We start from the raw sequence: 14610 nt of genomic DNA on the forward strand, positions 1-14610 counted from the left end.
ATGTCAGATTCGATACATTAAAAACTGCTTTCTGAACAATTGCAATTACTAGAAGTTTAGAAAAAGACTTGAAACACTGCTAATTGCAGTTTATGTGAAGGAAACCGCCACTTTAGTGTAGAAAATTCAAAGCGAAAGGCACAGGGTCTGCCAAAATCAGGATTAGGCCAAATCTTAATTATGCAGAATCACCCACCCAAACAGACCCTTGAGTGCTTTTGAGAATTACAATTACCCAAACTGCTTATTTAAGCAACACCAAACAGGCCTGCCCTTCTGTAGAAGCAGTTCCTTGGGCTATTTACCTGATGGAAGTCTCCCAATTAAACGGGTGCTGAATTCATTTCTTGTATTAAACAAGATCAACAGACATTGTGGTGAGTAGAAAGGCGTCGGAATGAGAATTTAAAAATCTTAAAATGCGCCTCATTTTCTGTGTAGAAATTCAATGTATCTAAAGGTATTATCAAAGTTACAAAAAACATTAAAATTCAGTAATTAGCCAGATATGATTGAGGGTTCTTCCCCTAGTAAAAGGGCTCTTAGGACTGCATCGCTCACACCATCGGCATGCAAGAGCATGTGACCGCCTTCTGGGAGCTCATGATATTGGATCCAAGGAAGATTTTTTGAAATGTAGCGTTGTAAGGTGTAGGGAACGAGCCTATCTTCGTAGCCTTGCCATAGATGGACTGAACCGTCTTTGTTCGGGAACGGGTTCTTTACATCCATAGGATCAAAGTCCCATTTTCCGAAACTAACCATCATGTCTCGATGAAGGGACTCAAAAACGCCTTGCTGCTCTGCATTATCCTGGAAGTAGAGAACATAAATGACTTTCTGAATACTGGCATTGGAAAATCTGAGCAAATGCAGAGATTTTACTCTGAAACTTTTGCCAATCTACCATTTAAAAACCAATCCCAAATTGCTGGGAGAAAGACCAAGGATCCATTTGTGTAGGGAACCCAACATCATCAAGATTAAGTCTAGTCAGGATTTTGGTGGGCCACATTCTCTCCATGTAGGATCCACCATACTAATGCAGCACTTTCCTCCACATAAACACAATTAAGGAAGTTTTGGAGAAAACCAAAAATTTTGTTAATCATGTTTATGCAGAGGAAAGTGCCATTTTAGTGCAGCAACATGGGGCCCACCAAAATTGGGATTGTACTTAATGACGATTATGCAGGATCCCCAATCTAAACAGACCCTAAGACGAAGACGACGACGACGATGATGATGTGTAATGTAATATATGATCATTCTTAGACAAGGAACTATCTATCGGTTCTTTGTGTCATGGATATGTATTGTGCCTTAATCTCCCATTCAGTACATGTGGACCGCATTGTGATGCAGACTGTCTATCTCATAGGGCTCACTGTGGCTGGGGTATGCCCCAAAAATCTCCTTGACCGGGAGATCTTTACCCCTTGACTAGTGGCTTAGTATAGATGAGAAAAAAAAAGAAAAGAGTGTAGAATGTTTTGCCCCCCTGTAATACAGTATGCCGAAATTGGGTTCTGTTTTCATGCCGCTCTAAATCTTACCCAAGTTTAAAACGAAGCCACCTTGTGGACATTTTTCAACTAAGATTTCATGGGGTCCTCCCAAACACTAAAGCTGCATTTGGATGCAATAGTGCAAATGCAATGGATTGTAATTCTTTGTATGGTACAAAAAGAATGACTTAACTGTAACTACCTTATCCCCGACAAGTAGCCTTCAAATTGCAATTAGTGCTTGTTTGGATAGCATCAAAAGAAAGGAAAAGAATGGAAAATGAAGCACTTTTTTCATGATGGAATGTTTTGCTATGTTTAGATATCAAACATAGGATTCCACATAGCGACCATTACGCTTTTCCATAGTCAATTTCTCCACCACAAGATATGAGCTGAGCATTGTCCCACGAAGATGAGATTTCCACTTAATTTCTGAACAACACCCCAGAAAATGGAATATTCGGGAATCTATATTTTAATAATGCTCATGGAATCATCATTGGGTAACTATTACATTTTTTTTTTCTTTTCTTCCCACTATCCAAACAGGCCTTTACATTCATTTCAAGTCCAACCTGAAAGCATGTATTGAAGACCCAACATCTCGACTCAACTCAGTTTTCATCTGGGTTAGGTTGACTCAAAGAATAATATGAGCCTTCACCCAACTCAACTTTGTATATATTAATTGAGTTTTGCTATAGTCCCCACCTTAATCAAGATGGGGATGTTAGCAACGTCCCCAAATTCTTTTAGTAACACGTAGGACGCCCAAAAGTTAATTTGGACCTTTCACTCGTTCATATAAATTAGGGACAGGCCATGGTGCAAAAATCATGTCTATTGGATGATCCTAAGCATCCAATCAAGAGCATTGAAAATGAACCGTCAAGATTGAGGAGATAAATTAGGTCCAATCATCATCTTAAGCTATCAATTCGATAGATCCCATTTTGTATTGCTTATAATTCCAGAGTAGAACTTTGATTTGATGATTACAACCATAAGATCTATGGCTCACAAGAAACAGACGGTTGTAACAAATTGACCTCATTTGTTGGGTTAGGACCATCCGATCGTTTGATTCTTGTGCCATGGCTTTCTCCCAATGGCACTATCGAATGAATGGTCCCAATTGAGGATTGGTCATCCGGCATGTCACTAAAAAGGTTTGGGGACATTGGTAACTAGTCATGAAGGTCGGGATGTTACCAAAACCCATAATAATTAATTTAAAAATATAAGATAATTGTGTACATCTGAATTATATATAAAGAAAATACTTGGGTTGTTTTTCATATTAAAATTTTCGAACTCCACAACCAATGAGAGTAAAATTTTAAAGGGGTTTTTTTTTTTTTTTCAATTTTCTCTTAAAATGTAGTTTAATGTTTTGAAAGGGCTGGCTCCGTAAAGGTCTTGGGTAGTATGCTAGAATAGGAGTCACTGGTCTTTGGTTTGTTAGTAGAAGTTGCGAGTTTGAAAGTCATAGCCCATTGCTCAGATTCCTGACTGAGTTACTCAGGCCCAAGTTAAGCTGACCCGGATGAGTCAAGGGTCTAGTCACTGAGTTTTAGAACTATGCTTGTAAGTAATACAAAAGCAGGCTTTATGCGTCACTTGATTCCTTAAAATCTTAGAAGTGATTGTGAATTTGTTTCGGGGAAATAGATTCCATGTGATGGCTCCTTACAATCTTACAAGCTGTTGAGAATTTGTTTCAGGGAAATAGATTCCTTGTGAAAGAGATTCTATCTATGGTGTTTGGTATTGGGATAGCTATTTTTAAGAATAGAGTTTTTGAGTTCTTACTAAAAGTGTTGTTGGCAGAGGAGATGCCTTTTTTAATCCTTTTTAAAAATATGACTATTGGATAGTAATGTATTTTCAAATGGGAATTGTAAAAAGGGCAAATTTTGGGAATCGGATTCTCATGGGAATTCATTTCTCATCCTTTCCCAAGACTCATCACAAATTCAAACCCTCCCAGTGCAATTCATTTCCATGGCCTAGATTCCCAAGAAGCAAACAATCTCTTATTTGAACTAATAATAATTGAATGGTGCATCCAATATCAATCCAGAAAGTATGGGAAGAGGAACTACCTTAGTGGGCCCTCGGGCCGCCATTAGCTTCTGAAGAATTGCTTTGTCTTGATGGCTAAAGATTTCAGGTCGTCTCTCCACAACGCTTGATGTAGGGAACCATTTCTGAGTCATCCACCAATATAAAATGCGAGGAGCGTGGTGCGCAATCCGCAGTGCCCATTGGTCACGTAGAGGTTGCCATTTATAGGCATCATTAGATAGATTAGCCGGTAAAGATGGCCACCAATAGTTGACAACTGGAACTACTAGTGCCGCACCGGCTAGCCTGAAAGAAAATGATTTAGGATGAAAACCATGACAATGTGGTTCAATAACTTGGCTTATGTAAGTTGAAGTCATCTTGGTATTGAATTTAGTCATGGATTAGACTCAGCATTGACCTCATTTAAAGAAGGCAATAAAATATCACTAAGAAGAGACAAAATGCCAAAAAAGCCTAACAAACAAGGACCCAAATGGCGAGTGACCTGCTAAAATAAAATAGCACAACACTTAGAAGCCATCAAGACAACATCAATGCTTAAAAAGAAATAACAAAAAGCCCATTATCTTCTTATCTATATATATGATTGAATCAAATTGCTAAGTAAGAATGCCATTGATTGTGTCTTAAGGCCTGTTTCGATGCACCTTCTAAAGGGAGTTTTGATGCCTAAACACTATTTTGATTCAAACAACAGTTAATGTTGTGCATTTGGATGCACTTTGCAAACCACAATCTCATCTCCCGCTCGACAAAATAAGTACCGACTCAATAAAAAACAATTAGAGTGGTTTTTATCAAGGCGAACAAAAAAGCAGGCTTGAGAGTTGAGACCCCTTTTTGGAAATTCCCTTTCGAGGAAATGTGACCAAACGCACCCTAAATTCTAGCTTTCGAAGATTGTACTGAGAAAACCATAGAGGAAACCGATCGAATTATAGAACCAATTTCATAAAACCTTCATATCAACGATTCTAGGGACTTGTTTGGACTCACTTCCTCGAAAGGGTGTCTCAACCCTACTTTTTCGGTTGACTCATTGGATTGGTTTTCGTAAAGTCAGCATTTTAGTATCTATTTTGTCGAGCGGGACAGATGAGATGGGGTTTTAAAAAGTGCATCCAAATGCACAACATCAACTACAGTTCGGATCAAAATGGCTTTTAAGCCTCAAACCTTTATTCAGAGGGTGGGTCCAATCTAATCATTTGGACCAGTCCATTAATACTCCATAAGGGTAGGTTGGGTCATGTAGGGTTTAACCCAAGCACTATCCATTTACTTAAAATGAGCCACATTTTCTAGTCTGAGCCCAACCCACTATACGTTTAGCTTGACCCCAACTAGGGGTGAAACTTAGGCAGGTTGGGTCCAACCAGACCCTAACCTGATGTGCCCAACCTGAATTCCTCCAGTTTCAACCTGACCTGACCCAAACTGACCTGAATCTGCTCAACCCAAACCCAACCCAATTTAAAATCAGGTTGGATTTCTCTAATCCTAACCTGACCGAAAGGACCCAGACAACCCAACCCAAACACGGGTTGGATCAGCTGAGTCATGACCAGAGTCTGAGTTTCAAGTCATTTGACTCGACAGAAGGATATGAACAAGATCATGCCTGTGTGGTATGTATTTGAGACAGCCCCAAATGTTAAGACCTCCCATAGATATTCCAATCGTGTAAAATCTCGACCCGAGTTCCAATCCATCAGCTAGATCTTGGACGTCCAATGCATGGCTCTTGATCGTCCTTTTCGGGTCCGGGTCGCTCTCTCCATACCCGGGTCTGTCAAAGGCCACAAAGTAGATTCCAAGTTCCTCAACGAGCTCCTGACACCCACAACACAAATCAATCAAAACCCAGTTCCACTTGTGGGCACACGTGTGGGACATCTGAGCCGTGCATCAAGTGGGCCTCACTTGCAAATATCCTGGGCTTAAAAAATCATGATAAGTGAACTTTTAAAAAAAAATACCAACGGTCCACTTTCAATATGGGGCCATCTGAGCTGGGTGCATCAGGTGGGCCCCACCATGCAGATGGCTCTGCCCCACAAATCAGGCAAGTCAGCTCATCAGGTGGGCCACACGGCCACATTCAATGTATGCATATGGCCTCTGCTCAATTCACACTGGTGGGGCCCACCAGATGAAGACGGCTCTGATCAGTGGGCCATCAGGCAACACGACGTACCGGAGAAGCAGGTATGATGATGTCTTTCGATCCACCGAAGCCATGAACGATCACGATCTTGTAGGTGGCCTTCTCTTTGGGGACCCCACTCTCTTTATAGGCCAGATACCTTCCATCTCTCAGCTTGATTCTGGGTGAAGTAACAGGTGGGCCATTTGGGGAGCCACAAATCAACGGTGGAGGAGGTTGGATGGATTGGTAGACCCAGCCCAGAAGGCCCACTACCAAAACCAATCCTACTTTCACAAACATCTGCATAAACCAAGAAATACAATTTCCCTGCTTTAAAAATCGGACAGATAGAAACCAAGAAACAAAAGAAATAAAATTCGTGTACATGTTTGGCTGTACATAGATTGTGATTTAACAAAAAGAAATACAATTCATGTACATGTTTGGATGTACACAGATTGTGATTTCCAAGAAACTTAGAAATACTCTCACCTGAAAAGATGTCTGAGCTTTTCTCCTTTTCCTTCCCTCTCTCCTACTTTGGGTCGTTGGGGGAGTTGGGTAAGGCACTGCTTTTAAGTTCTCCACCGTCTAACAAGTGGGGCCCACAAGGGCCCACTGCGAAGAATATTTAAAAAAAAAGCACGCCCCATGTTCCATTCTCTTATCTTTATTCGCCGTTCAGTACGGTGATTTGGTAAAAGAGCCGTTGACAATGTCACTACCTTTCACGTGCCAATGTCAACGTTTATGCCCGATCCGATCCGTTCATCGGGTTGCAACTGATGTACAAGTCTCGTCGGACGAAAATCAGATCGGTCCAGTTATCGCTTGGGTCCTTATCAGTGAATTAATTATAAACGTCTGTTCACACGTGTGGTATGCATGATGGTCTTCCTGATCTGATTTTCTGGTCTTGACACATGTACGTTGGGACCCACCTGATGCATGGACCGGATCTCTAACACGTGTTCCCCAAGTGTAGGGACAGCTTCGGGACCTGCTTTCACCATTAGCCGTTGCATTCTAGATTGCATAATAATAGGAATCCTCGTACAGATTATGGTCCGTGCACGCCTTTCTCGTGGGTTCACTTGATGAATGGTTTTGATCACAAAGGATGGGTGCATTTTACGGTGGAGATTACTTGGACTACAATTTCAGGAAGTCCCAAAGGACCACACGTCAAGTAAGTGAGATAATCCGCGCGCGTATATTTTTGACAGGAAACGTCCACAACGCCTGTTCTACTCATCGCGTAAAACACCCCAGCTCTTTGGGGCCCACTATATTGTATACGTAAAATCTACTCTGTCCATCAGGTGAAAAAATGTATTTAAATAGTATATAAAAAATATCAGATGGATAAAAAATTCATATGCTTCACACCATTGGGAACAATGGTGTGAATTTCAGCTCAAAACCACTAAGTTCATGCCTTGTGGCCCAACTGAGTATTGGATCAAGACGATTCTTGTGTTCCCTTCATCATGGTGATGATTCACATCTGTGGAACATGTTTGATGAGAGATACACAATATGGTGACTCCACACACAAACCTACGGTTGGCATCACATCCCCATTTTCACATTAGTTTTGCGGATCTTGTTGATTTTTTGCCCATTAACTAGCATCTATCGTACTGAGTAAACTCAGTTGGGCCCACCGTAAATGTATATGGTTTATCCACGCCGTCCATCCATTTTTCCAGCTCATTTAAGGGGTTGAGACCAAAATTGAAGCAAATCCAAGGCTAAAATGGATCATACCACAGGAAACAGTGGGAATAATGATTTGCACCGTTGAAACCTTGCTAGGCCCCACAATGATGTTTGTTTGTCATCCAACCTTTTCATAAGATCATATAGACATGGATGAAGGGAAAAAAACAAATATAAACTTGATCTAAAACTTCTGTGGCCCCCAAGAATTTTTCAATGGTAGAAGTTCAATTCACACTGTTTCCTGTGGTGTGATCCATTTGATCTTCCTACATTCTTTATTTTTTGGTTAAAACCCTAAAATTATATGGTAAAATGGATGGACGGAGTGGATACAATACATAAATCATGGTGAACCTGAAAGAGTTTACTCAGTACGCTAAGCGATTGGGTACTTTACGCGCTGCAGAAAACAGTATGGTAACAGATTCGGAGCGTTAATTACGAAGACAATGGGCGTGTGTTCTCTACACATGCACATAAAAATTGTGCACGTGAGACACGTGCCACACATTAACCTAACGTTAAACCGTCCAACCAGTGGACCCCAGTATAGATGGATTACCATCCAACAATTACACTCAATATATGATCTTAATTCGTTAATTAATAGGCATGTAATTAACGGTTATGATAGAAATAACCACAGGTCCAAGTTGAACAAACAAACATCAAAAGACAGGCTCATCCGTGATTCAAGTGGACCACACGAAATGAAACATGAGTTCACAACCCTTTAAATAGGGTACCAAGCAATGGGAAAGAAATCGAATCAAACTACGACTAAAACTTCGAGAATCCGCAACTTATTATAAATAGTAAACTTACTATTTATAGACGGTCGTGATGTCTACTAGTGCGCAAGGTTTTTGGCCAAAAATAGTAAGTGTCCTATTTGGCTTCACCAAACCGTTCTCCTAATTATTCTAAGCTCTTTTCACGTTGGGCGCAACTCCTAAAGCCCGACGGATGAAGAGTTATAATCAAACTAAAACTTACTATTTATAGTAAAAACGAAATTAAAACAGGAAAACGACCGTCGATCCAGGGGTTTTTCGCAATTCCGGGCTGCGCAACCCGACATAGCAGGGTTGGTTGGCTAAAGTAGCTCGTTCTACCCCAAAATCATATATTTTACGTCAGATAACTCATTCCGGATTGCGAGATACGCCCGATCTAAGGTTTGACGGTCCGGATCACTTCTGTCGTCAACCGGGCCTTTTCTGATCCATCTTGGCCATGAAACTGTCCGCGACCCACTCTACATCAGTCCCCTCCACTTCAAAAGAACTCATCCTCGAGTTCTCATCCTGCGCTGGTTCATGATACTCGGTCAGGTCCGTGACGTTGAAAGTCTGTGAGATAGCCATGTCATCTGGAAGATCAACAACATAAGCGTTGTCATTGATCTTTCGGATGATTGATACCGGTCCAATCTTTTTATTCTTCAACTTGTTGTACGTTCCGGTCAGAAATCGTTCTTTGCGCAAATGGACCATTACTTGGTTGCCCACCTCGAACACTTTTTGTCACCGATGTTTGTTCGCTTGCTTCTTATACTTTTCGTTCGAGGATGTAGCTTGGCCAGCAATTCCGCAAGGATGTCTCTGATCTTGTCTGCTATATGTTCTGCTGCAATGCTCATGCTTAGGAGCTTGGGCAGATGGACCAAGTCTTGTGTGTGGCGAGGTACTCATCTGTAAATAACCTGCAATGGAAATTTTTCTATTGAACGGTTCACCATGTTGTTAAATGCAAACTCCGCTTGAGACAAAGCTAAATTACATTGCTTCGGTTTTTCTCCTGAAATACATCGAATGAGGTTTCCCAACGTGCGATTCACAACCTCCGTTTGCCCGTCAGTCTATGGGTGGTAGGCACTGCTGAACTGAAGTTGTGTATTGAATCGAGTCCACAAAGTCCGCCAGAAGTGGCTTATGAACTTCGTGTCATGGTCAGAAGTAATAGTCTTGGAAACCCCGTGTAACCGCATAATTTCTTTAAAGAATAGATTCGCCACGTGTGTTGCATTGAGAGTCTTCTTGTATGGAATAAAGGGTAACATCTTGGAGAAATGATCTACTACCATGAACACCGAATCCATGTCCCGTTGTGTTCGTGGGAGACCAAGTATAAAGTCCTTAGATAAATCCTCCTAAGGGCCGTCAGGCACGGGTAACGGGGTGTAGAGGCCCGTATTATGAGATTGCCCCTTGGAGGTCTGACAAATATAACAATGTTGGACTGCCTTTCCCACATCATGTATCAATTACGACTAGTAATACTGTTCTTCTATAACAGCTCGCGTTTTGTCTCGCCCAAGGTGTTCACTAAGGCCACCTCCATGTAGATCTTGGATTATCTGTTCCTTTAGCGAACTGTTCAGGATGCACAATCGATTTCCCTTGAAAAGGAACCCGTCTTGCATATGGAAGTCGCTGGGATGACCTTCTTGGCACCTAACCCATGCGTCCTTGAAGTCGTTGTCATCGGCATAGATGTCTTTGAGGCGCTCGAACCCTACAACCTCATTGCTCATAGTGACTAACAAAGTTGCACGGTGACTCAACGCATCAGCTACTTTGTTCTATTGCCCTGACTTATGTTTTAGTATGAACGTGAATTCCTGCAAAAATGAGATTCATCTAGCATGCATACGGTTAATGTTAGCTTGAATATTAATGAAGTTGAGAGCTTGATGGTCCATGTAAAGTATAAATTCCTTTTGAATCAAATAATGTCGCCAGTGTCACAGTGCCTGTACCATCGCGTATAACTCGATCTCGTATGTAGACTACTTGCGTGTATCACTAAGTTTCTCACTGTAGAAGGCTACCGGCCTACCTTCTTGAGACAAAACTCTCCCAATTTCTACATATGAGGCATCACATTCGACTTTAAATAGTTTGTCGAAGTTGGGAAGTACAAGAACCGAGGTCGTGCATAACCTGTGCTTAATTTTGGCAAAGCTCCTGTCGGCTTCATCAGTCCACTTAAACTGCTCTTTCTTTATGCAATCTGTTATTGGTGACACAATGGTACTAAAATTTTTCACGAACCAGTGATAGAATGTCACCATTCCATAAAAACTTTACACTTCGTGAATATTTGTGGGAACCGGCCATTCTCTGATTGCCTTCACCTTCTCCTCATTCACCCGAATGGCCGTGGATGTTACAACAAAACCTAAGAACAATAGGCTATGAGTCATGAAGCTGCACTTTTTTCAAATTGAGATGCAGTTTATTTTTAGTGAGCACTTGAAGGACCTTCTTGAGGTGTTCCATGTGGGTGGTTTCATCTTGACCGTATATCAAAATATCATTGTAATAAACCATAATGAACCGCCTAATGAAAGGTTTCAGAACTTGGTTCATCAATCTCATAAATGTGCTAGGCGCATTCGAAAGACCGAAGGGCATGACCATCCATTCGTATAATCCTTCCTTGGTCTTAAAGGCCATTTTCCACTCATCACCCGGCCGTATTTGAATCTAATGGTAGCCGCTCCTTAGGTCCAATTTAAAGAATATTTTTGCACCCTCTAGTATGTCCAGCATATCGTCCAACCGTAGTATAGGAAACCTGTATTTTATGGTGATTTTGTTGATGGCCCGGTTGTCGACACACATGCGCCAACTCCCATCTTTCTTTGGAGTTAATAGAGCTGGTACAGCACATGGACTCATGCTTTCTCGAATAAGACCCTTACGGATCAACTTCTTTACTTGTCCCTGCAGAATCTCGCACTCATTCGGACTCATTCGATAATGAGGACGATTAGGTAAACTGGACCTAGGGACAAAGTCGATATGGTGTTAGATATCCCGCATGGAGAGTAACCCATCGGGAAGGTCATCGGCCCAGATTTCTTTGAATTCATGTAGAGGGGCTTTAGTCTTTCAAGAATGATGGTAGGCTCGAGTTCTTTCCCTTTTACAATTAATGCATAAGTTTATCCTGTTTCTTTGGATTCTTCTACGAAGTCCCGTATGGTTAAGAGAAAACGGCCCTCCACTTTAGAAGTTTCAAGTGGTCCCTCTGGATCCATAAGGGCCAATATGATCTTCCGGCTGTCCTTGACAAAGATATATATATTATCTCGCCCTTTATGAGTGGCGTCACGGTCAGATTGCCAGGGTCGACCGAGTAGTATGTGACATGCTTCCATGTCAACCACATCGCATACTACTTCATCCTTATAATGTTTGTCAATTGAAAAGGATATGGTGCATTGTTCAGTTACCTTTGTTTAGCTGACCTTCTTAATCCAACCGATTGTATATGGAGAGAGATGACGCTCCGTTTTCAATTACAAATTTTACCATGACCTTGGAGATGATGTTCTCGCTGCTCCCATTGTCAATGATCACGTCACAAACCTTTCAATTCACCGTACACCTAGTGCGAAAGATGTTATGCCGCTATGGATGCACTTCTTTTCTTGGCGCATATAATAGTCACCTCATGACGAACGACTCGCTGTGATCTTGCTGAACTCAACCTGAATCACCTGTCTTGTCCTCAGTGCTATGCTCCTGTTCTTCAATATATGGATCTTCATAAGCATTATTAGTACTACCATCATTGATGGCGAGGTTTGCCACTTTTCGCTAGGGACAAGTATTTGATGAGTGGTCCGGTTCGCCATAACGATAGTAGTTGTTGAGCCTTGGCAGAGCATAGGGGTTTGGGATTCTACTTGGACCAACAGCAGTCGATATGCCCCTTTAGGGTCTAGCTTGTTCGCTTCCCTGATCTTGGTTCTCAGACGTAAGAGGTTGAGTGCGTGCTCTTACGGGCTCCTTTCCGTGGAGCTCCCTGGGGCGGACCTGCCGCAATGACCCTTACGATAGGATAGGTCCGTATGTTAGGACGTTTAAGTTGTGCTTCCCCTAGTAGCCAACTTGATCGCATCATTCATCGTCCCAGACGGATTGCATCTGGACCCGATCCTCGGATAGCCATACGCAATCCACCGCTGAATCGGGCGACTTGCTGCAATTCAGTCTCGATCAAATCGTTACGCGCCGTGGTAAAATTCTTCTATGTATTCTCTCACCGACCGACTACCTTGTCGATAATTTTGATATTGTTGGAATAATACCCGATCATAATCTCGAGAGAGGAATCGCATGCGTAGCTGCTTCATCCGCTGCCAAGTGCGAATTGGTGCTTTCGTCTACCTAGTTCGCGCGAGTTGAAGTTGTTCCCACTAAGCTTAAGCTCCTCCTTTCAACTTGTACGCCACAAGCTTGACCTTATTTGCTTCAGGGATGTCCATATAGTCAAAAATCGCTCAACTTTAGAAAGCCAATCGAGAAAATCCTGAATGTTTAGTTGGCCATTGAAGCTAGGAATATCAACCCTCATCTTGAATTTCGATCCATTCGATCTACTTGATCGCCGCTTTATCCGGGGTGTTGGAAGATTATGTCATCAATTTCCTCCTCACTAGAGCTCCCTTCCTCACGAATGACCCTTGGATGCACTGTCGGTACTATCCTGCGATCCGGGCGATTAATTGGGGGTGGAGGATTGCCACCAGAACACGAAGTTGCCTTAGGTTTTTCGCCAAGAGATCCGCTATGCGGTCCTGGAAGCCTGCAACCCTTGCATGGTTTGCTGATTCTTTCGTTGCGCTACTTCGAATAGTCATTGTTGAGGGTCAAATATTGCATATCGGACCTAGTTATTGCCTAGATTTATGAACATAGTACCGTTTAATGGCCCAATTTAATGGTGTTTGTGATGCAAGGTGCAATTGCAGCTTGGATTGAAATAGGACGCTAAAAGCATGGATTTAAAGCTCAAAATGCACCAAGGCAAGGGATGGACCCTGGGGACCAAGATCGACACCAGAGATCTAAGAAAATGGAGAAACTGAAACTCAAGTGGCCTGAAAGATGTCCAGGATGCAAGATCACAGGGTTCCCACCATCCGTTCAGCTCGAAACTTCATACATGCTTGAGGACCATAAATGAACTGTACACGTCAAATTTCAGCTCCTGGATCTCTATGGAAGTGGCCCAACTAAGAGATTAGCCACCAAAACAGTGATATGGGGCCCACCCGATATCTGAATATTCTTCAATTTTGGTCTCAACTACTTAATTTACAATAGGAAAGGAATGAGAGGAGTGGATTGATCACATGCATCACACTGGACCCCACGTGTGACGTGCGTGTACACAGCACGTCCACATGCGAGCCACACCGGACTGGGAATCCCAGTCAAAGTCGGCTGACCCGACTCCTTCCGCACCAGCAACAGCATACGCACCAGCATCCGTCGTTCTCTCTCGGTGGGGCCCACCCCTCATTCAAATAATCGATCTGAGCCGTCCAATATTTCCATGGGGTGACCAAGACTATATCAATGGTGTCTTGTTTCCACCATGCAAGAAATTGTGCGAACGTCTCAGCCGAACGGAAGATTGACGGTGAAATGGAAAGAACGGTGGACCACACCTAATCCAAGCCGAACAATCCATTTCCGAATGGTTTTTCGTCGTGAATCTAATGGACGGTGTGGATTTTTAAAACAAAATCTAAGTGGGCCCCACCAAACACGTCAGCCCATCTGCGTAAGGTTTACGCACGTCCGGGAAAACCGGAATTTCGGGGAAGTTGTGGGCCCCCATCTGGAATCAATGGTTTGATCCGGACCGTCCAGTAGGAGCCCAAGAGCCCTCTTATCTAAGCCTAGGTGATAAATTTGTAAGAAACAATGGAGATCCATTGTTAACCGTCTAAACGAAGGACCAGCGATAGAAGCATAGGTCTCATGGGCCAAGCCGAATTCAAGCCTAGTCGGTCCATTCCCGACCAAAAATTCGACATGAACCCACTGGACGGAGTGGATTTCCTATCTGACCCCAGTCAAGGGCCCACCAATCATGATAGATGCGTAAGAGTTTCCAGAAATTTCCGTTGCGTAAACATAATGGGTTTCCGACTCTGTTACAGCAACCACTCCCACCGACTTCTATTACCTATAAAAGGGGAAGAGAGAGAAAGAGTAGGGACATTCAATTTCTAGGGAAGGCAGCCGTGGAGCAGACAGAGAGAGAGAGTAGAGTATTGCTTATTCTACTATTATTTTAATTCTATTGTTTTTATTTATTTATTTGAGG

At 42.5% G+C, this 14610-nt stretch overlaps 1 protein-coding gene across 1 annotated transcript; it reads right to left on the reverse strand.

The window, feature by feature from the left end:
• Positions 1-323: 323 nt before the first annotated feature.
• Positions 324-6361, reverse strand: LOC131235664 (uncharacterized). Its single transcript, XM_058232947.1, has 5 exons — positions 6244-6361; positions 5800-6051; positions 5224-5435; positions 3617-3884; positions 324-813 (listed from the first exon to the last, which is right to left on the reverse strand). Exons 2-5 carry the CDS (start codon positions 6049-6051, stop codon positions 499-501), a joined length of 1047 nt encoding a protein of 348 aa, XP_058088930.1. The 5' UTR covers positions 6244-6361; the 3' UTR covers positions 324-498.
• Positions 6362-14610: the final 8249 nt, after the last annotated feature.

This window comes from Magnolia sinica, chromosome 19 (assembly GCF_029962835.1).
Source record: "Magnolia sinica isolate HGM2019 chromosome 19, MsV1, whole genome shotgun sequence".
In the NCBI taxonomy this organism is placed as follows: Eukaryota; Viridiplantae; Streptophyta; class Magnoliopsida; order Magnoliales; family Magnoliaceae; genus Magnolia; species Magnolia sinica.

Bases quoted from the DNA above. Each gene is read 5' to 3' on its own strand.
- LOC131235664 (XM_058232947.1), bottom strand. From the start codon at position 6,051: ATGTTTGTGAAAGTAGGATTGGTTTTGGTAGTGGGCCTTCTGGGCTGG. The intron at 5,436-5,799 runs GTACGTCGTGTT...TGTGGGTGTCAG, and splicing joins TCATCATACCTGCTTCTCCG to GAGCTCGTTGAGGAACTTGG. The intron at 814-3,616 runs GTAGTTCCTCTT...CTCTACTTCCAG, and splicing joins CGGCCCGAGGGCCCACTAAG to GATAATGCAGAGCAGCAAGG.